At 42.7% G+C, this 26,692-nt stretch overlaps 4 protein-coding genes across 5 annotated transcripts; 1 reads left to right on the plus strand and 3 right to left on the minus strand.

Moving 5' to 3' along the window:
* Positions 1-1,669: 1,669 nt before the first annotated feature.
* On the minus strand, positions 1,670-9,968 carry hpse (heparanase). The gene is made up of 12 exons (XM_030353965.1): positions 9,387-9,968; positions 8,803-8,951; positions 8,449-8,586; positions 8,077-8,250; positions 6,634-6,805; positions 6,274-6,321; positions 5,734-5,827; positions 5,463-5,569; positions 3,890-4,004; positions 3,564-3,697; positions 3,286-3,435; positions 1,670-2,921 (listed from the first exon to the last, which is right to left on the minus strand). Exons 1-12 carry the CDS (start codon positions 9,608-9,610, stop codon positions 2,762-2,764), a joined length of 1,665 nt encoding a protein of 554 aa, XP_030209825.1. The 5' UTR covers positions 9,611-9,968; the 3' UTR covers positions 1,670-2,761.
* Positions 9,969-10,104: 136 nt separating this feature from the next.
* helq (helicase, POLQ like) lies at positions 10,105-21,122 on the minus strand. The gene is made up of 18 exons (XM_030353964.1): positions 20,521-21,122; positions 19,738-20,425; positions 19,433-19,611; positions 18,732-18,932; positions 18,231-18,303; positions 18,032-18,129; positions 17,603-17,701; positions 16,660-16,805; positions 15,705-15,944; positions 14,911-15,052; positions 14,275-14,379; positions 13,649-13,856; positions 12,978-13,135; positions 12,440-12,538; positions 11,690-11,863; positions 11,410-11,523; positions 10,818-10,952; positions 10,105-10,338 (listed from the first exon to the last, which is right to left on the minus strand). The coding sequence occupies exons 1-18, from the start codon at positions 20,710-20,712 to the stop codon at positions 10,255-10,257; spliced, it is 3,135 nt and encodes a 1,044-aa protein (XP_030209824.1). The 5' UTR covers positions 20,713-21,122; the 3' UTR covers positions 10,105-10,254.
* Positions 21,123-21,166: 44 nt separating this feature from the next.
* mrps18c (mitochondrial ribosomal protein S18C) lies at positions 21,167-22,703 on the plus strand. Its single transcript, XM_030353976.1, has 6 exons — positions 21,167-21,422; positions 21,720-21,772; positions 21,864-21,947; positions 22,062-22,119; positions 22,211-22,270; positions 22,505-22,703. The coding sequence occupies exons 1-6, from the start codon at positions 21,284-21,286 to the stop codon at positions 22,585-22,587; spliced, it is 477 nt and encodes a 158-aa protein (XP_030209836.1). The 5' UTR covers positions 21,167-21,283; the 3' UTR covers positions 22,588-22,703.
* abraxas1 (abraxas 1, BRCA1 A complex subunit) lies at positions 22,587-26,483 on the minus strand. 2 transcript variants are annotated; one of them, XM_030353973.1, is made up of 10 exons: positions 26,329-26,425; positions 26,086-26,118; positions 25,776-25,866; positions 25,642-25,678; positions 25,340-25,406; positions 25,063-25,259; positions 23,886-24,005; positions 23,465-23,549; positions 23,125-23,236; positions 22,587-22,991 (listed from the first exon to the last, which is right to left on the minus strand). In XM_030353973.1, the coding sequence occupies exons 1-10, from the start codon at positions 26,407-26,409 to the stop codon at positions 22,816-22,818; spliced, it is 999 nt and encodes a 332-aa protein (XP_030209833.1). In that variant the 5' UTR covers positions 26,410-26,425; the 3' UTR covers positions 22,587-22,815. The 2 variants fall into 2 exon arrangements, with proteins under 2 accessions (XP_030209833.1, XP_030209834.1); XM_030353974.1 differs by lacking the exon at positions 26,086-26,118 and having other exon boundaries at positions 22,597-22,991; positions 26,329-26,483.
* Positions 26,484-26,692: the final 209 nt, after the last annotated feature.

Genomic DNA, 26,692 nt, shown 5'->3' on the forward strand with positions numbered 1-26,692 from the left:
CCGACAACGACCACTGCCACTGAATGCCTAGGCATAATAAATCATGAGATAATTATTATATTCCATTATTAAAAATTGTATGACATTATACCACGCAGGCCTACCAAGTAGCCTATGTAGTTTTGACTGTAGAAATAATAATATTAACCTATTTTATGGGGGAACATTTTTACAGTTTAACTACTTTTCAAGCCAACCGCAGGTTGGCTGTGGCTTTAATAAACTGCCTGAGGTAAGCTGTTGCACCAAATACAAAAAGGTAGCTGACAAATTGTTGCATAAAATGAATGTTGGGCAGATCCGTTTTTATTTGCCCTTTTTATTTCTATTTGCTTTGTTCTCAAGCGACACCCAGGGACAATTTCGTCATTAGATACTATGCAATTACAAGCCAAGCGTCACACTCTCCCGCCTAATAATCACCCATAACAATATTCAAGCATTCTACTGTTCGATTGATATGGTTCTGTTCTCAAAATGATAAATACACTAGGCCAATGGATAAAACAATGGCCCATGATCAACACGTCTTATTTGATGGACCGTGCACAGATCGCCCGTTGCAGTAGGCGTATATTGAATCGAATGCATAGATAGACATAAACCGATATATTCTAAGAGCAACTAGGGTTCAATCCCCCAACCATTATTTCACCATCTCCCACTACAAGTGATACTGGGCTCCAAACCCCTTAATGGGGTTTACATTATGCGTAGCTACATTCGATTCAGTACACAATGTCAACGTTAATAATGATAGGAATAGGCTACACTACTGGTACTGGTTCATCTTTCAGTGAAGGACGCTTGACTCAAAACAGAACAACAGCATGATCTTGTGGTCATTAAGGGAAAGTACTCGTTTTCCGTTTTATGTGAACAAAATAATAACGGGACCTTTAAATGCCCTGAACTGCAGTGAAAATCACGCTAAATGTTCGCAACAAAAAATGACTTCACACTAAAATGTTTGTCTTTGCTTTTTGACAGATCTTTCATCTCTCAGCCCCATAAACACATTTATGATCTCATGTCAACTTTTAATACATAGTCTATGAATAGAATAGATCAGACCTTGTTCTTTTTGCATTTAATAATTTTGTTTGCCAAAGTCAAGTCAATATAAATGAGTGTATTGTTTGTATAGAATAATCCTTATCACAATTCATTATCTAAAGTGGATCTCAAAAGTCTAAGGAAAGCAACAGGACCAAAACTTTTAAAGACCAACAGATAATGGCTCAGGATATTCTAAAATAAGTATGAAGGCAACAGCAGTACAGTAAAGATGTCCATAGAACCAAGTGCAAGTACTAACAATCGCTAGGCTAACCCATTCCCTGTGTGCAGCAATAATAGCAGCTACTGCAGATGCTACACAATTAAGTACTATGAATAAGAGCAATGTAGATTAGGTGTGTACAATAAGTGTGTACATTGAGTGCCAGGACGTACAACATACAATGGTGGCCGGAAGGGGCTGGGTAGCTCGTTCAACCACTGAGGTCCCAAAACAGAGAAAAGTTGTGACTACAAATCAAATCAAATGATTTGTATAGACTATTTACTGTCGAGAGAATAAATGCGGGGATCCAATTTAGATGCAACACTGCTCTCTCCCGGTCACACCTCTGAATAAATGTGGTATTGAATTGAATGACCTCAGAAATCCATGGGAAACATTTTATTAAACCAATTCACATTTGAATACTTCCGATTGACCATTAAGTATAGGAACAAAATAAGAATTTGTTGTACAAAACAACACAATAACAATCTGGCGTCAAATAATATCCGGGTTTGAGTGTCAGTGCTAGCAGTGGTACAGGTATGGCCCTTTTTGCATTTTCATTTTCTTTTGGACTTACCAAGACGTACCACGCTGATTTGTGTTTCCACTACCAGTATAAACCAACGGGCCAGTGTGAGACAAACCCACCTCCAAGTGGCCTGCGATGAAGGAAGCGCTGATTGCGGTTTGGAGCGAGAGGTTATAGCTTCATTTGTACGAGTATAGACCCTTACAAATCCAATAAACCACATTATTTTTATGAGACACATCGCCATGCACGAAGAGTTCTCACCTGCCATCTTTTTATTATTTGGTCGTGCCTATATAACTATATAAGCCCTTATTAAAAGGGTAATAAAGGTTTAATAGAAGCACACCTTAGTGGCATTAGTTTGACGATATTCTCTTGCAAAACTAAATAGCTTGTTGGCATAGGACAGATTTATTTCAGATTAGTCTTGGTCTAAAGGACATAGCACAATATTTCACACCATCACATCACTGATATTGATAAACACATTTTCTTCCCTAATATCAAGGAAATCATGTGTCACTGAGTGAAATATGTATTAAACATTGTTGAAAGTGTGTAAACAGGCCGAATCTGAAATAATGATTGGCTGTCAATGAGCTATTAATATGTTGAGGAAACAAAATAGCGCGTCAAACAGATTGAATCTTCGTAAATAGCACTATGCGGGCCGCCGTCCATCTGAAACCATTTAAATATATTAAATGTCTCTTAAATTAAATCGATCCGATTTTATGATGGGATATAAAAATAAATAGGGAATAAAAGTGTGTGTTGTTGAGTCAACGACTCAAGAAAAGTGCGTCATCTGCCCGGTTGTAATGGAAATGCAAAACCCAGCCCCTCCAAGTGGCACCGTGCCGCACAGGGACAGTATAGTAGTGGAAAAAGGCCAGTAGTGTGTCCAGTGCTGCACTTCCTACTTCGTCCAGCAGAGGTCACTGACAGGCTGCTGCTTCGGCCTCGGTAAAGACAAAGAAAGCCAAGGAGAATCCAGGAAGTGAGAGATGGTCCGCTGGGGGCAGAATGTTACCCTTCAGCTCGGGGAGAGTTTGGTCGTCTAACATCTGCAGCAGTTTCTCATTCAGCATCACAGACCTGTCAATCACAGCAATCGATCTTGTCATAATTTGTGTAGCGTTTTTTTTGATTTTGTGTTAATTTGCAATTCAAGACATAAAATAACACAAACTTAAAATCAGAGACATGCATTTGAGAGGTCGCTTTTAGAGACAACGCAACTTGAGTAGAACTTTATAATTACATTAATTTCAATTTTATGATGACGTTTAAAAATGCTGACACATTATGCTCTGTTCCTTCTGCAGAGGCAGAGGTAAATTATCAAAAGATGTGGCTGGGAAGTTTGTCTGCCAGTACGTCTGCGTGTCTGCGTGACTGCGTGCGTTGAGAATTTGACGCCATCTACTTAAGTTGTGCATGTGAAGGTGGAACAGGGTACCTAGAGTAGAGTCCTGCCTCGTTTGGCTGGTCCGACTGCAGGACAAAGGCCTCCACTGTGCTGGGCGACAGCAGGGCAGGCAGAGTCAGCCTGGATGGTCTAGCAGCCAGATTCATGGCCATCAGTGTGACGGCGCCTTTACTGTAGCCTCTGGTGGAAGCAACATCAGAAAAGTACACGATAAGGATGCATCTTTTCATATAGCGCTTCTGTTCTTTATTTTGTTATATATTGTTGTCAATTGACATCTACAATTGACATGGGTTTGACATCTTTACCTGTTTCGGTTAGCACAGTGAAGATAAACCCGCACTTTCCGCCTCGGGTTTTGGAGGCCAGCAAGAAGAAGTCGTTCAACCATCAGAACCTCAGGGCCAACCAGTCTTTTGTAGAGAAGCGACAGCCAATAGTCCTGAAGAGCGGGCACATTTGAATTTTGGAATAACACACACTTTTAGAAATAGGCTTTGAATTACACCGCTGATTCAACTTTTGTTCCGATTATTTACAGCGTACGCTGCAGGTTTCTGTTAAAAGTGGACAGATAAAATGAAAGGATTAGAACAAAAGACTTCAGAGAGAACAGATCATGGACTGTGCTTACAGGAAGGGGGTCCAGGTTGTCGTCGACCAGGTGGTACGTTCCAGAACCGATCAACACCTGTCTGATAACCACGTCCAGACCCATCTTAGCAGCAAGTCCCAGCTTATCCAGCCACCTGCAGGCACAGATTACTATAGTGTTACATACACACACAGACACGCACACATATACCGTTCACAACCTACAAAACCATGCTCACCTTTATTTTTCTGTTTTTTTAATATCAAGTGTTTCTTTTTAGCATTTAAGATAAATACAATTAATAAATGTCCATTTTATTAAAACATTTGAATGTAGTTTGAAAGTTTGTGGAAAATCCTTTTAGTACAAACTTCAAAAGGGTGTTCTCGTTATAGTGTCACTTTGTTAACACATACATTTATTCAGAACATGAATTAAAAAACATCATCGATACCCAATTTTTTTTTTTTGCGGACTATAGATATTTCCCACTCTAGCTACCCAATTAACACACATATCCAGAGCTCTGCCTAGTTTCTCTTGTTGTCACGAGACCAGGCGGTCCAGGGCGATGAGTTAATCTAATAACCAGGCCCGCACAGCCCACATCATCCACGGAGGAGCCCGTCTCCCATGTGACCAGACCTAAGGCCTCCACCCGTTCCTCATCACACGTATAAACAGGGTGGTACACCAAGGTTATTCGGCTCGCATACGCGTCTCTAAATAGAGCTCTGTGAATGTGAGATAAACTACTCGAGAGAATGTGAAATATTTACACATTAAACAATTGATCTGGACTAAGTATAATACTTATTTGTATTTTATGTCTTAATCTATGTGGCTTTATTAAAAAATATTTTCAACCTCACTTTGTACTACAGCACTCACACATTTTCTGCAGGAAATGCATTTTCTAGTTATAATTGTTTGTGCTATTACTAGAGAGGGATGGGACGTTTCTTTGATGAGCTAAAAGCTGATCACAACCCAACCCTAATATGAATCCTGGGCATCAACCTCATCCACATTGGACGACAACCAAACGGGTCTCTGAATTCACACAAGCCTTACATGGGTCAACCAATCAGGTGTCTGGATTTGCAAGAACCTCAGCCATGGTACAACCAATCAGGTCACTCCACTCACACAAACCTCATCTATGGGAACAACTAATCAGGTCTCTGCACTCACATGAAGCTCCGGTGGAACAACCAATCAGGTATCTCCAACGACACAAGCCTCAGCCATAGGACAACCAATCAGGTCTCTGCACTTACATGAACCCCTGGTGCGACAACCAATCAGGTCCATCCACTCACATGAACCCCCCTTTTGGACAACCAATCAGGTCTATCCACCCAAATGAACCCTTGTGGGACAACCAATCAGGTCTATCCACCCAAATGAACCCTGGTGGGTCAACCAATCAGGTCAATTCACCCAAATGAACTCTGGCGGTAAAACCTATCAGGTCTCTCCAATCACATAAACACTGGTGAGACAACCAATCAGGCCCCTCCAATCACACGAAGCCCCGGTGAGACAACCAATCAGGTCTCTTCACCCAAATGAACCCTGGTGGGACAACCAATCGGGTCTCTCCACTCACATGAATCCGGCTGCGAAGGCGTCTGACAGCCCCTCCGCTCCCCCGCCGTACGCTGAGCTGCTCTCCCCCAGCCAGCTCCTCATACCCGGGGACACCAGGTGGACGCTCTGTAGGGTCAGAGCCATCAGCAAAACATAGCACAAATATTAATATTAATGGTTATTATAAGAACTTTGTGGGCTCGCATTGATGTCAAAATCCTATATTCAACAATAAAAATAAAAAACCCATTTTAATGCTCTACGATAAAAGATTCAGTGCTTTAAATTACCTCCAGAACTTCGCTGATCTTCAGCCCTAGAGAGTCCAAAACCTGTGGGCTGATAAAGTCGGCGAGTGTTGCCTCTCGTCCATTCACGTAGTAGCTGGAAAGAACAGAAAATCAGTACCAAATATAACTTAGTGGATTTGTAACCTTTGCAAGGGTCTTGAAGGGACTTCAGATACATGTCATTAGGGTAAACTTGCTCATGGATGCCTGCAGGTAGACTCTGGGCATTGGGAATCAAACCCAGTACCCTTCGGCTGGGAATCGAACACCTTTTGATTCCTAAAGGTGTTTGGAAATCAAACACCTGGGACTATCTTGCCCCAGGTGTTTGATTCTATTCTATCTTTGATTCTGGACTATCGATTCTTGCCCCTATAACCACTGACTGAAGATATCCAAACAACACTATACCCATATCAATCAGAAAATAACCTAACAATAACATAAAGCAAGACTATAGTATAATGTAATGTGAACTTAAAAGAAAACATCCGGAAATGTTGGGGACACACTCAGGATATGGGGTGAGAGACAACTTACTGGTGCCATGTGCACGCATTAATCGCCTGTGAGCCGGTAGTCAGAAACCTAGGAAGCAAAACAACACAGTTGGAATAACCAAACCAAACTGGAATAACATGGTTCTACCAGTCTAGCACTCATAGATGTACAAACAAGAAGTAGCCATCGGAATAAGAACAAGTGATTTATGTATTAATTCAACTAAGACAGGTGATTAAGAAAAGACAGGTCATTTGTGTTGTACTGATCCTGGGAGTTCACCCAGTGTGTCAAAAACACAACACGGAAACAGGTTAGGCTTGAATGCTTTTTTTGGCACCGGTACCATCTGAGAGGGTTTAACTTATTAAAGAAGCTCTGCCTCTTTCCGTCTCTCACCCTTGCAGCAGGTCTTTCCGGTGGTCCCGCGGCTGGCTGATATCTGGGCCGTACAGGCCCGTGTTGTGGTACAACTTGGAGTCTTGCAATATTTCTCTGAGATTAACAAAGTCCTCCCCTAGCTGGGACCCGGATACCCGGACACCGGCCTTCTTCTCATAGCTGTTGGGTTCTGTTGGGAAAGAATGCAGGACTGAATTGCATTCACTGTACAAAGGGGATTTCTAAACCTTTCACGTTCGCCCTATGACAAATGTATGTTGACACCAGTGGTTTGGTGTCAACAAAGCATCAACCAATCAACCTCCCACGGCCACCTCCTGCCAACGATGTTCTATAGTTACACATTGACAGCAATAAAGATCACTTCCTTCCTGCATTACTCAATGGTGGGTCAGGGCGACATGACTCGCCGAACAAGGAACTGAAATATAAGCTTGTGGAAAGGTGTCGCCTGCGAAGGCCGCAGAACAGCGCACCAGACCCGATTGGACATTCGGATGGAAAAAGGAAGATTGATCTATAAGAGCAAAACATTAGACATCTCACGTTTGAAAAAAAGAGGTATCAAACCACAAATCTCTACGATTAGGCCTACTGATTTCAGTAAAATGCCCACTTTTAAGATTATTATTATTATTATTATTATTATTTTGACCAATGTTGGGAAATTACAACAACGCATCAATTGCATTATTAAACAATACATTTTATGAAATAACTAATAATAACCATGACCCAGTTGAGAACTCTACTCCGGGCCTTTAGCAATGTTTGTCCAGCACAAGAACACGCGCACCTTTAGTTAGTTTTATAGGGTACGTTGTAGAATGAGAGTCAAGTAGATGAGAATTCTACTCGTACGGTGATGTGTGTCCGACACAACAACGCACATACTTATTGATAAGAATTTGATAGATTTGTGCAAAGAACATAATATAGGCCTATGTGGTTTGTTGGACGGAATAATCCATTATAGCTGAAATGAAGAATTTGGTTTGACGTTCGCCATTCACCTTTTAGCTCATTGACCCTCTCGTGGGGTGTACTGGCGACGCAACAGTAGTCGCATGGTTGGGAAGTGGTGTCTTTTGTCCAACAAGACATTTTAAGTGTGACTGGGGCAGATCATCATGGGAATCTGAGGTCATATGATCCATGAAAGAGGAACAGGAGCGTTTTCTTTGTGTTGCTGATGAGTACAATTGATAGGTTCAAGTTCTTATTAACCATCCGGCGTGATGTCGTTTAGCCATGACAAGCCATTTCAAAATCGACACATTGCTGATCTATGCATCATACATCTAGGTCGGTGGACACTCCCATTTCACAAATGGGTCAATTTTGAAATTACTTGTACTGACTCAAGATCGTGATAACGATGGACCAAGAGAGAAGTCCTGTCCTTCAGTAAAACACATTTAGGTTTTTCTTTGTTCGTACCGTTGCCCAGCTCCCAGGAGATGCGGTACTGCTTGGACTCACAGTACTTGATCAAGGACCGGGCGTTGCTGCTGTTCCAGATGTTGTCGGAGGTGCGCAGCAGGGCGTTTAGACCGAAGATGAGGTCCATGTCAGTGCAGTTGGCAAAGGAGGTCAGGAGGTCCACAGAGTACTCTGGAGAGATGGGGGGAGGGGCAATTTGGGTGTACTTGAATCAAAGCCATATTGGTGTTTAACTTTGGGCTACTTTAACAGCCAATTTAACAGTAACTTTTTCAGCCACTAATCCAAACTAAGATTTTTCAAAAAACAATTCTAAACACACAGTTTCAAGAGAAAATATCTCTCTTCCTTTTCCCTCCGATGCCCTACCTGTAAACTTTACCCGCCTTCTGTACTTCATCTGCAGATCCTCTTTTCGGAGTAGTGCTTGCTGTTGAATCCACTGCTTCTTCAACCTCGCCTCCAGTAGTGTAGGCAACTCCATCTTCTTACAACTATCTTCTGGTCCTATACAAAGAATGGGAATCAGAGTCATTAACCTGCAATGTGCACGTCTGTGTAAGCAAAGCATAAGGTAGTAAGATGGCGTTATTTATATTGCAACAGAATAATTTTTTTGGGGAAATGCAATGCTTTAGAAAGACAACCAATAGACAGCAGAGCCAGAATGAGAGACCACAGGCTATTTTGGAGTTTAAAACAGTGTTGTGTGTGATTATTCACCGGCACTCGAACCGGGTTTCTGTTGATCACAACCATGGGACCGCATGAGGTACTTCTCTGGATTGAACACCATGAAATCCTGCCTGGTCCCTCCGAATCTCAGATAGGACGGAGATAACGCTTTGGCCAGCGTCCTGAGTTTTGGGGACCTTAGAATTAAAAAGCAACATAACGTGAATGAGATTTAATCCTTAAAGGGCTGTGCATCTGCTTTTCTGAGAACGACTTTAAAAACAGAACCTGCGGCTAGATTTCCCAGGTCTGTAGAAGACAGAGGTTGCATTGAAAAGTGAGGCGGACCAGAACGAATTGATGTAATCACCGAAGACATGGTCATAAGGTCCAGTTGTTTGATGTAAATACAGAGCATGTGGATGGCGCTTATATATTGGCGTATTACATCTGCAGCTGCACATGAGAGCACAGCTCGAAATGCACACTGTATGTTGTCATTCAGCTTTGGAATTAAATTTGATAATCATCAGCCAATATGAACTTCAGCCTCAGAAAATAATCGAAGTAAATATAAAACAAAATTTTCCCGTTACTGATTCATTCGAAAGGGCATAAAAGTGAAACCTTACCCCAGCATGTACATGAACTTTTCCTCGGCCACAAGGCTGGCATCAATAGCCACGGACAGAAAGCGCTCGTCCACCTCCCGGACAATCCGAGACAGATCCACGCTCAGATCAACCTCCAGGGAACGGACACCCGTCCCGAAGGCATCGTGATCTGCTACATCGTGGGACCCTCGAGCGGGCCATAGTTGTACACTTACAACCAGTATCGCAACAAGCGATATCATGACTTAGAATCGCTGAATACAATCCGACTCAGGTCGTTGGATTCCAACTTCCTGGACTGTGGGCAACTGTGAACAGGATAGTGCTGGAGCGGCAGCAGCGTGCATCTGAGGGCGGGCATGGACTACCTGATTATTGTGTGTAGGGGCGTGTTTTACATTTGCTGGGGCCCCATGGTCTCGCCGAGATACAAAAAGACTACATGGGACTAGAAGGTGTTGTAGAATCAACGTTGACAGTTATGGATTGAAGGACAGTAACGATTATACAGTGTGTTTCTGTTCGTCATGTCTATAGATGCAGGTGTCGCTTACTTCAGTAAGGGAGGTACGTGACAGGAATCGGATGCACCATGACCGCATCTTGACTCGTCACACCCTTCTGCTAGAAATACAGCACATTCATATCCTGAGCTACGTGCGTTTCTAAGTCCCTCTTCTTTTTTTTTTCGATAGATAACAGATAAAACAAACGAATAACTTAACCTAAAACACAATTCTCAACCTTGTTATTTTAATCAAATGTTTTCTTTCAAGTGGCAAAAAAACCGATTATTTCACATAAATAGGACAACACATTTCAATGATTGTGTCATTATTCTTATAAACATTTAAAACATAAATAAATTCGGTAGACTTGTTCAGTGTCACGGCACGGGTAAATCCAGAGGCAGCATCAGCAGCTCGTCCACCTCCTCCTGCAGAGCAGAAGCCTTGTCGTTCAACAGCATCTGGGAAACATCACGATTGGGTTTCAGAAAAAAATCGATATAAATATTTAATAATCATGGATTAGACAGTGAAGTCAAACAGGAAGTAGGTTGCAAGAAATGTAAAGTCATTTAGTATAAGACCATAGGCGGGAAGTGAACCTTCATTGCATTTGGTTAACATGGTTTGCAGGTTGAACCCCACCTACTATCTGCCCCCACCTACCATACATTTCTTCGTTGAACTTTGATTGTAATACAGGAACATCTATCAAACGCAGGGAATTCATATCCACATTATATAATAAATAATACCAGTAGATCAATAAAAGAATGAAAGCAGATCGAATAAATAATAAATAAATAATCAAATAAATGCCACTGTGTTGAAGCACTTTCATCCATATAGTCCTACATCACCTAAGTGCATACATTCATAGCACGGTGGTCTCGGGTGGGAATGGAACCCCTCCCCCTGGCCTGGGTCTACCGGTGCTTACCTTGGCGGAGGCCACCATCATAGTGGCCTGCTTCTTGTTCAGGTTCTCCACGGCGTTGGAGAGGGTGCTGGGGTCGGCGTTGGCCAGGTGAGACAGCGTCTTGTAGCCCGCGTTGAACAGCTGCTTCGCCCTGTACTGTGACACGCAGGAACATAGGGGGACGGTGTTAAATACATTACTTTGACTGTTTTAACAAACGGCCCCTATTTCACCACCATGGTGTGATGCAATTACAAGTTGTTTTTTTTATCCAATCCGTCTACGGGTCGTTCTGACGGAGCCACCTGATTGGTCCATTGACTTGACCATTCGGAAGTGATCAAACTAGCATGACAACACACCTAGCCGCGCTCAAAGGAAAGGCTGTTCTGTCACACATTCCAATGTCAATATGGGGTTGATTTGTAACTGCTTGTAATGACTGAATAAATACCCTGGGATGCTGATAACAAAGAGGGCCCTGAACACCTTGAGATTGCAAACGTTCACTGAACGAATAGGGTTCCCTTAACATAAAGAGATCACATATAACTCAATGTGTAGGGGCCCCTTAGCATCCCGAGAGGGCCCACGTTCCCTCCGTGGTGCTGACCTCCAGGACCCCAGCCACCTCCATCAGCGGGACCAGCTCGGCTGTGACGCAGTAGCTCAGACGCTTGGACAGCTCGGCCAGCAGGGACTTGAACGGCCAGAACTCCTCAAACTCCTGGGTCACAGGGTGGAGATCACAAAGTATACGATGGATTGATTCAGTTCATTCATAATGATGTTTCACCTTTATTTACATTTTAACCTAACGGGTTAAATGACAAGTCGCCGCGGTGACAGGTCGCCATGGTGACAGGTCGCCGCGGTGCGCGCCGCCCCCCTACCTCGGTGAAGTGCTGCACGCAGGCGCAGAAGGCCGCGGAGGAGCTGAGCAGGCTCTGGATGAAGCCGCGGCTCAGCGAGAAGCGCTCGGCCACGCTCCACAGGTTGGTCTCCTTCAGCAGGGTGTAGAGCACCAGGGCCAGGTACAGCCGGTGCACCGACGCCATGTTCACGCTCTGGAGCGGGAGAAGATTCCGTCGGTGAGCCAACGAGGATTCGACCTTGCATGTGGGTGACCCCACGTGTGGGTGACCCCCGCATGGAGGTGACCCCCGCATGGAGGTGACCCCCGCATGTAGGTGACACAACGTGGGGGTGAGATGATCGTTGGATCAGACATTGGATCTCAAATTAGCTTGATTCGAAGAAGAGAATGCTATGACAAGAGCTTATCCAAGGCCCTTATCCACACTACGCCGAAAACCAGGTGTAAAGGCAATCTTTTTTGGGGGGCTTATGTATACTCAGCTTAAAGCTCAACACTAGGCAAACAAAACGCTGATTTTTTTTATCAGGCCTACTCTATAAACAGCCCGAGATATTTGAGGTTAAGAACATATAAAAGCGTCAAGAATACTGAAGCATGAAAAAAAATTGTCAGGGCTCACTGATTAAATCAAAGAACATACACTGTCATGAATAACAGTTCATTGAAGCGACATGGAACATGACTTGGAAACGCTGTTTGAAATAGAGAAGCGCAAGATGGATTTCCATGCTGCTATCTGAAGTATGCTCTCTTTCCCTCTCACCTTTTTCACCGTCTGCCCGGCGGCCTTCCTGGCCACAAAACTCTCAGGCACCCCGACCGTTGCGGACATCTTCTGCTCTGAAGCAGACAACAGGCTGAACTGAAACAGGCCAGCACACAACACAGGGTTTTCAGCGTGTGACAGGACATTGTCCAGGTCCACGGAGTGTTCCATGCCTGCGGTTCTGGGTTTCACACAGAACATGATGTCAAACAGTAAAGTGTTGGGAGTGTTTACGTGGATGTGCTCAGTCAAAGCATAAAGGAGGTAAAACCACCACGGTGGAAGATGCAAGAGGTCATCACATTTATAAATCAACATCATTACTAAAGTTTTTATTCCAGAACTATCTGCAAATGTGTACGCTGATATGGGCCGATAAAATTGCGAAAAAAACATAAATCTGTCAGGTTCCATAATTCACGATAGTCGTTTTGGGTAAAAGTGTCTTCTTGGTGACTCCATGTGAAGGCTATATTAAACGTATGCAGAGTAACTCCCCAGCACGGGCACACAGAGACCTTCACACCAGCCCTACCTGTCTGAAGAAGGCCATCCAGTCGGGCTTGCACTGGGCGATCATGTCATAGGGCGTGACCAGGTAGAGGAGGTGCAGGTGACTGTTGAGCATCAGGCTCTCCAGGCCTTTGGACAGGTCCTTGTAGAGCACGTCACACTTGGTCAGGTCCACCGAGCCTGGGGAAGATCCGCGGATTCAAACGATAAGTAACGTCCTTCATCTCAATTTTAAAGTTAAAAACGTTTCCATTTCGGTCTCACCAAGTGGTGATGAACATTTCAGTGTTATTTTGTGAGGAGTTGCTAAATCAAGTGTGAGTATATAATTGGAGGGGACTTTGATCCACAGCTTCTACACTGCACTGTGTTCACGCATACTAATAATGAACAGCGCCAGTGGGTCTCTCACCTCTCACCTGAAGAGTGGAGGACTACATCAAAGTCTTACGAAGAAAATACATTCCTGTATTCTCTTTTTCAGTACGATGCAGAAATACAGAACTCGTTCTCATTGGCTGGATGACGTGTTTTGTCCTTCGTGCCCTAGTCACCATTCCAACGTCATCTAAACAAAACCTAAACAAAGGACTCCTACTAAACGAATCCAGGGCTCCGCTGACCAAATCCAAAGGCTTGACGACATGGCTGTGCGTTAAAGTAGCACGACGCTCGGTGTGGCTCTCGACTCACTCTTGTACGTGGCCCGGCCCAGCGTGGTGATCTCCAAGGCGTCCCCCTGGGGGCCCTGGGTCACGCTGATGAGGTTCATCTCCTGGAGGAGAACCAGGCTGTCCTGAACCCGGTCCGTCAGGCCTCGCTCGGCACACAGCCGCTCCTGCTGGACGCACAGCAGGGTGCTCGACATGAAGTCCTTCACCTGCTCCGGGGTGGTGGTCATCTGCGCGGAGAACGAGGAACCACTTTAACGCCATCACCAGGGGATCGACGGTTTACTGCGTAGTTACAATGATCGGGCACCCGTCAAACTCAAGCCGTCCTCCTAATGCGGACTAGTCACTGCCAGTTAGGATGCTCAAGCACCATTCAAACCATCTTCATAGTATAGACTAGTTACTGCCAGTTAGGACAATCTTGCATAGCTCAAACCATCATCATAGAATAGACTATTTACTGTCTCTTAAAACCATCAAGCACCACTCAACATCAAGCCATCATCATAAGGACGATTTACAACTAGTTGGTCATTTTGGTATTCAGAATACCTTTTTAAATCAGAGTGGCCTGCAGTGATAATATCTTTGCCTTTAATAACTGTATTTGTTGTGGAAATGTGAAAAATATACAAAGGTACTTGCCTTTAGTCCAATGATTGACAGGATGAGACTTAGGACACCCTTGCCTTCGTTGTGTGTGAGGTTGCTGTAGCAGGTTTCCATCGGGGCAGAGACAAGCTTTTTAGCCTAAAACAAACAAAATATATCACTTGATTGGAGAACATTAACAAAAGTCTGCTGAGGCAGTAGCTCAACATCATAAGTTTTCATAATAATAATCAACGGAATGATAACCATACATTTTTTTATAATTAGGAATAAATGATTAATATTACATAGCATTTAAATAGCCCTTTTACACCAAGCAGTTAAAGTGCTTTTATCATTTTGTGTGTGTGTGTGTGTGTGTGTGTGTGTGTGTGTGTGTCTGTGTGTGTGTGTGTGTGTGTGTGTGTGTGTGTGTGTGTGTGTGTGTGTGTGTGTGTGTGTGTGTGTGTGTGTGTGTGTGTGTGTGTGTGTGTGTGTGTGTGTGTGTGTGCGTGTGTGTGTGTGTGTGTGGTGACCCAGAACATTGACAGCTCCCAGTTGAGACACGGACATCCATTCAGATTGTGCTAGGCTTTTGCTACATCACCATTTTCAATTGAACGGCCAATTCTAAATAACGGCTGAATGAACGGTTGTTCCGTTAGCCCTGTGATCGCTAGAGGTAGTCACCAGGACAGTGTCCTTGTCCTGTAGAATGAGGATGCTCTCCCCCACGGTGTCGATGCCGGCCCGCCCAGCGCGGCCCACCATCTGCTTGTACTGGCTCCTCTTGAGGAAGTCTGCCGCCACGTAGGGAGAGCGCAGGATCACTCTGAGTGGGGACCAACACACACACAGACCGGCATCAGAGGACCGGACTCTTACCACACGACTGGCTGACCGTGACAAGGGTTTCACGTGGCTTCTGCTAAACTGTAAAATGATATGTTCACTAATCGAATCAATGAAAACAAATAAAATGCATAATTCAATCATGTTTTATGAATTCATGATGATTTTTTTTATGTATATTCAATTCATATTTTATAGTCACAAATGAATAATGCTGAATATCCATTCTGTAATGTTTTGTCATATTTCTAGAATTTCCAAAAAAAGACTTCTGATTTTTTAGTATGCAAAAAATTATCTGTATAATGTCATCATAAATATAGGTTAATGTATGCAGATTCGGTATAGTCTACGATATTCTGGAGGCTTGACACATCTGTCACATCGGTCGCAGGAGATTTAATTACGATTTAAAGATATTTGATGGTATTTGCGTTGACAAAATACATGAAAAGGTTTGAAAGGTCTACTAAAGGCCCAATATATACAAACATACTGCTTAATGATATACTAGGAAGTGGAAGACTTAGAAAGCTCTGTTGTTAGAGTCAAAACGAGTCCAGGAAGGATGGGAACCACTGGTTCAGTGTTAAGAGTTGTAATCCCCCCCCACCCCTCCCTCCCCCCCATACCTGCGGGCGGGCAGGTTGATGCCGGCGGCCAGGGTGGAGGTGCAGGCCAGCAGGCAGAGCACCCCGCTGGAGTAGGCGTCCTCCACCAGCCGGCGCTCGGCCCCCGTCAGCCCGCCGTGGTGGTAGGCCAGGCCATAGGGGATGACCTTCCGGAGCACGGGGCACACCATGCCGCTCCCGCTGGCCTTCAGCTCCCGCAGCAGCACGCCCTTCTCCTTCTCCTTCAGCACCAGGAACTCCCTGTGGGTGGAGCGGGACTCAGTGCCATCACACCGATAACGTCCAGTGTAAACATTTGAAAACGAAAGCCGAATGTGCGGCCTCACCCGTTTCATGTCAAAAGAAATTTCACCGGGAAAGTTTGATAAGAAGAAAATAGATCTGAATGAGATTTGATTTACAATGTTTGATGTGAATACAAAAAGCTATGGGTAGGAAAAGGATTTACGAGAGCAGCTGTGCTTAAGCTGTGGAGCTGCCAGTGTGTCTGTGTAGTTATTTGTTCTATCGACACCAAAAATGTAAAATACTTTTAAACATTTTTTATGCAATATTGCAATATTCAACTAGCTATCTGAATTTAGAGCATACCCTATTCACATGAGCAACCAAGAAACATGTACGCACAGAAACACACAATTGTTCTGCGCTTCACTTCATTTTCCGCTCAATTGCACTTAAAGGTGCTGTGGTAAGACTTGAGAGTTGTAAAGAGAGAGAGAGAGCAGAATAAAGCGGTAGAGGGAAACAATCTGAAACCAAACAACCAAAGAACATCCCCTCCCTCATTTTCTCCGCCATTGAGAAGTGCTGCGTTTCCCGCCCCTGTGATTGACAAGCAAGCTGAATCCTCTGAACCAATCATGGAATTCAATTCTTCATCTTGAAATTACTTCTTCATTCTTTTAAATTTTTTCAAATTACTCAATTAACATATCTTGAACCTTTAACTTACTCTTTCAGATATTTGCAGATCATCCCTGCTACATTTTCACAGTTCTTCTGGGTAGGACAGAAGACGAGGCAAGAGTAGGCGGGAATGACCTCCGTTACCAAGGCGATGATGTGGTCTGGGTCCCTCTGCTGCATGCTGCTGGAATACTGAGGAATCACACACCTTAATGAATTGATCCATTCATAACCATTAAGAGGCACAGGTTAGCCCATAGCAGCCTCTCCAGTTCAAAGTTAGACCAAAGCAGCCTCTCCTGGCCAGTTAGCATAACGCAGCCTATCCTGGCCAGAGATAGCCTATAGAGACATCTATTGGTCAGAGATATACTATAGCAGCCCCTCCTGGCTTGAGTTAGCCTATATAAGCCTCCCCTGGCTTGAGTGAACCCATATAAGCCTTTCCTGGCTTAAGTTATCCTATAGCAGCCTCTCCTGGCTTGAGTTTTCTTATAGCAGCCTCTACATGCTTGAGTTATCCTATGGCAGCCTCTACTGGTTTGAGTTATCCATAGCAGCCTCTACTGGCTTGAGTTATCCTACAGCAGCCTCTCCTGTTCAAAGTTAGACTAAAGCAGCCTCTACTGGCTTGAGTCAGCCTATAGCAGCCTCTACTGGCTTGAGTCAGCCTATAGCAGCCTCTACTGGCTTGATTTAGCCTTCCGCAGTCTCTACTGGCTTGAGTCAACCTTTCGGTTGTTATGTTAGGGAACAGTTTGACAAAACACACAGGCTGAAAAGACTTGACACCAATGTCCCATGCTTTTACGGCCTGATGGAGCCACAGTAGTCTTGTGACCCATGTTTTCTGTGGTATGTCCGGAACCAGAAATCTAAACCAACGGGGGAAAGAATTGACAGACGTAGAAAATACAGTGTGCTCATGAGGAACTAGAGTCAGTGTCTGACCTGTTCTACACAAGTTCAACTAAATGAGTATTGATTACCTTAAAGTTAAGAAGACGGGAGAACTTAAAACAGTCCTCTTCTTTGGGGGCCACCTCGTAGATGGTGTTGCTCAGCTTAACGTACTCACTCAGCTGGACCTGTGGACCTCAGAGAGCATCAAAACACCAAACTGACTCATCACACGCATTCAAGAATAGGTCCTCACGTTATATTATATGGAAAGAGTGAGTATTGACTATAAGATAAAATAATAAGGATCTTGATTCCTCTGCAGCTTAACTGAATAAAAACTAACAACTAACTGTCTTGAGATTTCCTCAGTAAGAGACAAATGTGAAAATGACGCTGCTGCAGTCATTATATTTTTTAGAGCTTATAACGTCATAATAATTATTTTTTTATTATTATATTTAAACACAGCCAGGCCCTATTAACTACATTTGAGAGCAAAGACTAAAATGACATACAGGCCTGAAGTCATTGGTGTAATTCTCCGCTCTCAAAAACTTCTGAATGTCTTTAATATTCCCCAGGGTGGCGCTCATCCCAATAATCTGGGTTGTTTCTGGAACGAGGGAACAAAAAAACAGACAAACAAACGATGAAAAAGAGTCATTTAGTTTCATTAGCCTTTCACAAGGACAATTGTTTTTACAGGTCACTTACTACTCATATATAAGACTTTAGCCAGGGTCATCTCAATGATGGCACCTCTGCTGCCATCTCCCAACATGTGAAGCTGCGAACAAAAAATGCAAAAAGATAAGATTAAATAGGAGAAGTACTGAACAATAAAGTAATTGACATATGTATGCAAAGAAAAACATGCAAAAGAACTACAAATAACACATCTATCTACACCATATGACATGAAAAGTAGAAACTAAACACGAAAGCAGAATGTTAAACTAAACATTATTGGCAGTACTAAACAAACAAAATGAATAAAATCAACAATATTTTAAACCTCTTAGTGAAATGCAATGCAAACCCAGAATGTACACCTAATCTACAATGTTGGTAACGAATAAATAACCAATGTTTTAAACCCCATACTGAAATGGAATGCAAACTCAGACGGTACATGTAAACATTATTGGCTGTAATATGTATAACCTCACCTGACTGCCTTAAAGTTAAAGAGAAGTAAATGAATACTCCACCCACCTCATCCACGACCACCATGCCCAGGTTGTCCAGCCTGTCGTTCTCTATCAGAGAGTTGACCAGGCTGTGGCCCTTCTCTATGGTAGCGATGTAGAGAGAATTCTTGTTCCGCCGCTTCACTGGGGGGAACCGTCCCTTGCTGCCAGCGTACTCCTCCACCATGAAGTCCAGCTCCAGGCCAAAGCCTGCTAACCCACGCACCTGCACAAAGTAAGGGAGGGAAGAAATAGAGGTTAATGTATGCAGAGGCGGTATAGTCTACGATAGTCTGGAGGCTTGACACATCTGTCCCATCGGTCGCAGGAGATTTGCTTATGATTTAAAGATATTTGATGGTATTTGTGTTTACAAAATACATGAAAAAGTTTGAAAGGTCTACTAAAGGCCCAATATATACAAACATACTGCTTAATGATATACTTGGAAGTGGAAGACTTAGAAAGCTCTGTTGTTAGAGTTTAAACAAGTCCAGAAAGGATGGGAACACTGGTTCAGTGTTAACAGTTTAAATATCAGCCAGGAAAATCTGCAGTCTACCTTGGCATCCTTGAGCAAGAGGATCAAGGTGGACATTAAGGAAATGTATTTAAAAAGGTACTGTAGGTCACTTTGGATTAGTCTCTATTAGTAAATAGTAATGTAGGGAAGCAATCATGCTAAAGTTATATTGCACATGTATTTCCCCAGAAGAGGCCTTTTACCTTCTCTTGCACCAGTGATATATAGGGTAAGATGAACAGGCAGTCCTTCTTCCTGCACAGCAGCTCCTTCAGGATGAGGACCTCAGCAACAAGAGTCTTCCCTCCGCTGGTAGGCAGTGAGTAGATCAGGTTCCTTCTCTCACGAACACAGTCAAGGTTCAAACACGTCTTCTGCCAGTCTGAAATGTGAACAAAAAATACATTAAAAAATCAATGACCATCTTTCAGTTTTTTTTTTTTAAATTTCTGCCTACAAGAACCTTTGAATGTTGAGTTGAAATAAAAAGAAAACACATATAAATCACCATATAAGTCGTTTATTCCTCGCAGTTTGTGTATCAGTTCCTTCACTTTGGTGGGAAGACCAAAGAAGGGTCCGAGGTCCGTGGTCACCGTGGATACCTTTTCCATGGCCTGCATGGCAACATTGATTTCCTCAGAGACCACAGCCTCCTTCAGCACCTTTGTACGTGAGACATTGGATGGAGCCCCGGCGTTACTCAACATCGCCCTCTTCAGGTGATCTGTCATACTGCGCCTGGCTTTAGAAAACCCGGCAGAAGTCTGTCCTTCTGTTGTATTTGTACCCCCCATCTTAGTTCTGCATTCACTGGTCCTCTCCTTGGTCCTCAAAGGTGTAGATGTTTTGTCTTTTTGTAAAATATCGCTAGTCCTCAGATCTTTTTCTTCAATGTCAAGCTGTTGGGCTGATGGTAGGTCCCCAAAGGACTCGTCTTTGAAGACGTCTAGGATGGAGTCGGTGAGGTGGTCATCGCTGGGCCGCTGTAAATCTGTGTTTTTCAAAGAACGCAGCTCTGTGAATCCTCTCTTTGGCTGGTCCACTGGTTTGTTGTCCACTGGTTTGCTGTCTACAGCCTGGGGAGGGTCTTTTGTTCTTGCTGTTTGTTCCACGCTGTCAAGTTTAGCCATGAGAGAGCTGTCCCCCAAAATACTGTCATAATCCCCAAATAAGTCTTCATTGTCACTGCAAAACTGACGAGAAAAACGAAGTTACTGAATGGAAAGTATAATGGTAAAAAATAAAAAGGACATCAATACATTACATATTTTTATCCTGTTTATCTTACCTCAGTAGGAATTTGATCGTCCATTGAGCCGTTTAGTATCCCCTTGTCTCTACCAGTTCCCTTTTTCCTGGCAGGTGTCATTTGGCTTCTAAGACTGTCTCTTGGCCTCTTTCTCGTCGACACCCTTTTGACTTTTAGCTGTTGTTGTTGCTCAGCATTCATTGCTAATGCCTTGATACATAAACTATCCATCAGAGAAATACATCTTCAATAGATTCAGCTTCCAACATCTCAAATAACGCTTTTCAAAGAGGAGAACTCTCCAGTGGGCTGAATGAGGCTTTGTTAAGACATCCACAATTTACTCCTTCAATGCTATATCCAAACATGACTATAAAGGACAGTTTGATGGCTAGATGGGTTTGTTTACAAGTATGCTGTAAACGCACATACGAAAAACACAACGCTAACCGTAACTACAACCAGTTAAGATCAATCAAAAGCTCTGTTCGGACACCTGTGATGGTCAGTATTTTAAGTATTTTAAATGATAGAAATAAGCAGCATATTTGATGGTTGAAAGTTTAAACATAAAGACTCATAAATGATTTCCATCTGATTCTGTAGCGTTTGAAAAGCTAACCAAACAGGAGGGATACTTTCATCACGTCACTTCCGTTGACATTTTCTTGATGAGACCCCCCTTTTTTATTTGATACATTAATTCAAAGTCACAATTCGGAAAATAACCAAATTAATCTTAAATAACGCAAAAGATTAAAAGAAGAAAATAATCAAGCAATGTTTAACTATCTGGTTTCGAATGGGACAAGTTTGCACGGAACTGACGTCAGATAACATCCGGCATAGTTTACCCATGCAAGTCCCCTGTCAGGTCAACATGTTGGCTTTTAGAGGAATTCAAACATTTAGGCACCTTTTTTTGCAGCGTGGAGCCACAAGTAAGATTCCTTATTATGTTTACGATAATCTGATAAAATTGACTGTGTAGTGTCGATCAGAGTAAAGAGCATACGTTGATTTCACTCAGTGTGACGCTAATGCTAGGAGTTACGAATGTCATTCAATTCTAAGGCATCACAACATGCGTGAAGACAAAAATGACACTGAAAAAAGTATGGCCTTGTCTTGATTATGGTATTGGAATGATAAAAAGTCAAAGGCTCTAAATTGGCTTGCAACGTTCTTGACTGTCAATCTGCTATATGTGCAATGGTAAACAAGTGTCTCCATTTCAGGGCTACACAGTTCATCCACGTCCGCAAATGTAACCCCAAAAAAGGACGACATGGTATGCCTTTTATAAACTACTGATTGGTAAGGAAAATTGCATGGACAGTTTTGTATATAGGCAATATGTCTAACCTTAACCCATCCATAAGCCTATACAGATGGAAAACCCTTTCAAGGAACCCCAGAAGGGGTGTATTCTCTGCAACACCACCGTGGATTACAAGAATATACAGGTATGTTATCTGTAATCTGCTGTCTTTTGGAATATATGTATTTGTCCAATTGAGCGGCCTGCAAGTCTCTTTTATAAAGCCACATTGGTTTACTTATTATCTGTTCTCTTGCAGTTGCTTTCCCAGTTTATATCCCCACACACTGGTAGAATCTACGGCCGACACTTAACAGGTCAGGAAAGATACATAAATCAAATATTTTCCCATTGTTTGGATGCAATGATATCTCTATCTTATCTGGTTAATGTACTGGTTTTTTACAGGTTTATGTGGAAAGAAACAGAAGCAAGTGTCCAAAGCTATCAAAAAAAGCCACGCAATGGGTGAGTCTTCTTTTGAGCCACTATCTTTTGAGGGGATCCTGGTTTGAATACAGTAGACAACCATTTAACCAAAATGTTAAAGATTATACAATAATGGTTGTATTGATTTATGGTTGTCCCATCGATTCCAAATATGGACACCTTTGGCATTTCCATCTAAATTCACATGTGAATACATTACAAGATATTTTACTGTGGATCCATATTCCACTTATATTGTCGATTCATTTTCAGGTTTCATGTCAGTGACCCACAAGCACCCGCAGTTTATGAAGGATCCCAACATCTGTGCTGCAAAAACTTTGAGTGGTGCATAAAATGTTTAGTTTATTATTTCTTTATTAAAGTAAAAGCTCTGAATGAATTGTTATGTATGCCCTTTGCTTATCGATTATTTTGTTGATCAATAAATGTATTTGAATTCATGAAATAACATTTGTACGATCTCTTTGAAAAGTTGTTCAATGCGTTGTTAATGCGCCTTTTGTATTGGCTAATCAAGGTCCCATGCAAGGGGCATCTGAGTGGACTGCTGTCATGTCCTGCTACGGCTCAGGGTCAACGTGTGGGCAAGGGGTCGTTAGACGGGGCGGGAGGCTCTCTGCCACGGGGACGCCGTGAAGGGTTAAAGTCTGTGTCTGGAACAGAGGAGAGTGAGGGAAGAGGCTCTTCAGGGAATTTTCCAGCAGCAAGTTCTCTCTGATCGAAGGCCTGAGGACATCTGGTGAGTGGGAGGACATTGGACACCTTTAACATTTATCAAATTACAGAATGAAACGAGGTCTCATTAAATGTTTTTTTTTCTTTACCGAAATGAACATATAAATGTACTGAAGGTGTTAGTTAAAAAATACCTTTTTCTGGGATAAGGGACTTCTTCTTGGAGATGAGTTTCCTGAGAGCAGTCAATTGGGCCAGCAACGTCTGGACCTCCTGTTCGCTCTTCTCTACCTTCTTGCATTCCTTCTGTTGATGGTGAAGCACACGACACCAGTGAAGACCAAAGCCACTGACAACTCGTCATAATGTACCAAAATATCCTTAAAGGGCGCCTTAAGTTTACGTTCTTAAATTGATTAAGCCAGTGGACTGTAGGAGCAGGCTGAGATGTCACAAACAGGTCGATTCTGAAATGGGTTGTGGTAACTAACCAACACATACCTGTGTGTGAAATAGGGGCACTTTATATCTTACCTGCAGTTCGGCCTGCATCGAGCTGTTCATTTTGTTAATCTCCATCACCTCTCTTTGTGTGTCGTCCGGAGAGAAGAATTTGGATCTTTTGGGACAAAACAATTGAGTAAACGGACAAAATTATACACATTAAGGATAAACACATATTGATCTGTACGTACATTATTCAAATCTTGTCATTAGCAGTATACTTTATCACATCTTAAAGTGATGGAGAAAAATCAAGAATATCAAGATTGGGGAAAAAAAATACAATCTTCTGCAGCAAGGCATAGCTTCTAATAGAACAAACAACTAGAAAGGGTGCAGGTAGCTATAGGATTCAGAACGAAGGTAAGCCTTTTATTTTATTATGATTAGTGTTAGTACATAAAAGTTACATTAGCGATATACAAGTAGATGAAGACCTCGGACCACCTACTTGTGTTTCTGCACAACGCGGTGGTAACCGGCGGACGAACAGGGTGCGTAGGACGTCCGATACACCACGTCCTCCAGGGAACCCAGGTTACTGACGACCACAGGAACCTTATGGAAGCGTCTAGGGGTGAAGAAACACACATTCAGCTACAGCAATGTAGACCTCTCAGATCTGTCTTAAAGAGCACCTAATATGCTTTTTCGACTTTTATGACCTATAAACGTTGTTATAATGACTGATAGTCATGTTAAACCATACCAAAGTGTCAAATAATGACGTACGTGCATTTAGACGTATTCCCTGCTGACCGTCTGGGGTGGCTGTGCAGAGCGCTAAACACTAGGGACGCCGGTCGCGATTCACTTGTTCAAATTTCCGGGATTTATCTACATAGAACAATCTGGATTTTCCATTTATGGTAATGCTGCAACATGCTCTCCCGGAAGGTAACCAATCACAACGGAGTGAGTGCTGTGATTCGTGTCAGGTTGCTCTATAGGAGTCATTAATAAGAAATGAAGATCAGAAAAGTAGTATAATAGGAGATCTTAAGGTCTTATTCATACGTCCGTTGTATTATTTAAATTTAATATTGAATAGACTTTGTCTGCTGTAGCTCAATGGGTAGAGTGTGATATTAACACTCAAACGGGTTAGGGGTTTGCATGTAGAGGGTTAGGGTAGCACGCTAAAGGATGCCTGCAGGTAGAATGCAGACATTGGGGTTCAACCCAGAACCTTCCGGCTGGCGGTCACCACTAGCACAAGCCCCCTAACCACTAGACTTCCTTCAACTTCATAGATACTTCTGGGGGGAAGCGGCACAGAGCCTGGGTTGGAAACGTTGCAAGAGGCAGAGTTACGCCTTGTTTCCTGTGTCATTACGGAGAAATTTTACAGTAGAAAACGAATTTGCGCGAGTATGAGCTTTTAGAAGGGGGAGTTTAATATGTCTACAGTGTTGATTTGAAGCCTATACAGACACTTTCATACAGAGTACTATGGCTAGGCCCAGATTGTGTTTGCCAATTACAATCTTACCGATCCCCACCTCCTGCAACATGATTGGTCGAAACCAAGATGAAGCAAAAGAAAGTAAAACATTAGTTTACCCCAGATTTGAGGATGTCTGTCATCAGACCTGACATGCATCCCAAGTCTGATGTGTGGGACGTACCTGTTGAGTGACCTGAAGGTGGCGAATTCGGTTTCATGGGTGGAGCAGGCGGACGTGACCTCGCTTGGCGTCAGCAGGAGAAAGATCAGATCGGGATTGGCCACGGCGTTCTTCAGGTTTTCATGCACCAGCCTTTCCCGCAAGGTCATTCTCTGCTCGGTGTTCCTGCGCTGTCTGTACCAGCCAATTAAATGATCCTAACATGAAACGCATCACATATTAAAACCGATTGTGTTTGACTTACTTACTGATTCACGACAATGTTCTATCGACTCACCTGCCTATTGTCTGGCATCATCTTCCTTAATGTAACCATATCCACCTCCCCTGTGCCATTGTAAAATCTTTAGACAGACACAAACCGAAACATTAATGAATGAATTTCAAACATTTTAAAAATGTGTGGTAGCTTTTAAACAAAAAAAAGACAAGCCTTTGGAGCGGCTTTAGGGTCAGTGTTGGGGTGACATTTATTACACTTCCACCAAATGTGTTTCGTAATTTGTGTCGTGATGATTATTTTATTTCATAAATAATTGCAATATAATACCGAGATACATAACTAATCTGAATACTTACTTATTCAGTCTGTTGCATGGCAAGTGTTTTTGAACATCTGGAAGGAAAGTTGAATAAAAGTCGACGTTACATTTATTTCAAGGTGGGAGTCGGTTGCATTTGGTGGATAATGAAGGTGAAGATACCTCACTTACGAATTGTGTGCTCAAAATAAACATGATCGTTGGTAGAATCAGTGATGGCTCTCTTCTCTTCTTCTTTGCTTTCTCCAAGAATGAATCCCTCCTAGGAAGTAATAACAGGTAAACCATCAATACTGAAGACTATCAAATCCACTTCACCCCGATGTTAGTCCGTTTCTACCATATTATATTATAATAATATATATTATTACATTAATTTGTCCTCAACTTCCTTATGGACTCGCATTTTGTTACATGTAGAACTGGCTGATATTTCACTCTGAAGGGAGAAGTTGATTAACCTATATTATATTTAAACTACCCTTAACCATGAGTAGTACTCCTTATCCACAACCTGAAACCAGAAATACGTGAAACTAAAAGTGTTTCCTGTTAAACGAGTAAGTAAATGTTTAACTTCTGCTCCTTGTGCCAACTAAACTCCAACTGATGATGATATTTATCTAAACAACGCTGGCAAAAGACAGGCAGGTCACTGACCACATTTAACATTTAAATAACATTGTTTATTAAAGAACAGTAGATGACAGACTGGTGAACTTACTGCATCCGAGTCTGTGTTTAGATGTTGAAACATCACCGAGGAGAGAACAATCCCTGGCATGTAAACAGTGGAGTCCGCCATTCTTGAATCAAATGCTTCCCTAGCGCGCGCTGTAATAAACGACATTACCCAGAAGCCCCCCGGAGGCGTGCAACAGAACTACAACCTGGAAACTTAACACGCTCTTTTGGTTTATTAGCCAACAACTTGTAACAATTTAGACTTTAATGTTTCTCACATGATAGCACTAAGATCGCAAATAAGTGCAGTATAAGGAGATTATAATGTTATCTTGATGATGCAAAGCCATTTTATGTTATGGGCTCGCTAATCATTTATAAACTTGAAAGATAAAACATATACC

This window comes from Gadus morhua, chromosome 4 (assembly GCF_902167405.1).
Source record: "Gadus morhua chromosome 4, gadMor3.0, whole genome shotgun sequence".
Taxonomy (NCBI): Eukaryota; Metazoa; Chordata; class Actinopteri; order Gadiformes; family Gadidae; genus Gadus; species Gadus morhua.

Bases quoted from the DNA above. Each gene is read 5' to 3' on its own strand.
- hpse (XM_030353965.1), bottom strand. From the start codon at position 9,610: ATGATATCGCTTGTTGCGATACTGGTTGTAAGTGTACAACTATGGCCC. The intron at 3,436-3,563 runs GTAAAGATGTCA...TGCTTCCACCAG, and splicing joins CACTGTGCTAACCGAAACAG to AGGCTACAGTAAAGGCGCCG. The intron at 2,922-3,285 runs GTACCCTGTTCC...TGTGATTGACAG, and splicing joins GAGGCAGGACTCTACTCTAG to GTCTGTGATGCTGAATGAGA.
- helq (XM_030353964.1), bottom strand. From the start codon at position 20,712: ATGGATAGTTTATGTATCAAGGCATTAGCAATGAATGCTGAGCAACAA. The intron at 19,612-19,737 runs GTGATTTATATG...TTCACATTTCAG, and splicing joins AGGAATAAACGACTTATATG to ACTGGCAGAAGACGTGTTTG. The intron at 18,130-18,230 runs GTAAGTGACCTG...CCCTCGTTCCAG, and splicing joins TAAAGTCTTATATATGAGTA to AAACAACCCAGATTATTGGG.
- mrps18c (XM_030353976.1), top strand. From the start codon at position 21,284: ATGGGACAAGTTTGCACGGAACTGACGTCAGATAACATCCGGCATAGT. The intron at 21,423-21,719 runs GTAAGATTCCTT...TCTCCATTTCAG, and splicing joins TTTGCAGCGTGGAGCCACAA to GGCTACACAGTTCATCCACG. The intron at 21,773-21,863 runs GTATGCCTTTTA...CCCATCCATAAG, and splicing joins CCCCAAAAAAGGACGACATG to CCTATACAGATGGAAAACCC.
- abraxas1 (XM_030353974.1), bottom strand. From the start codon at position 26,454: ATGTCGTTTATTACAGCGCGCGCTAGGGAAGCATTTGATTCAAGAATG. The intron at 25,407-25,641 runs GTAAGTATTCAG...GTCTGTCTAAAG, and splicing joins CCATGCAACAGACTGAATAA to ATTTTACAATGGCACAGGGG. The intron at 23,550-23,885 runs GTAGGTGGTCCG...TTGTCCCAAAAG, and splicing joins CGCGTTGTGCAGAAACACAA to ATCCAAATTCTTCTCTCCGG.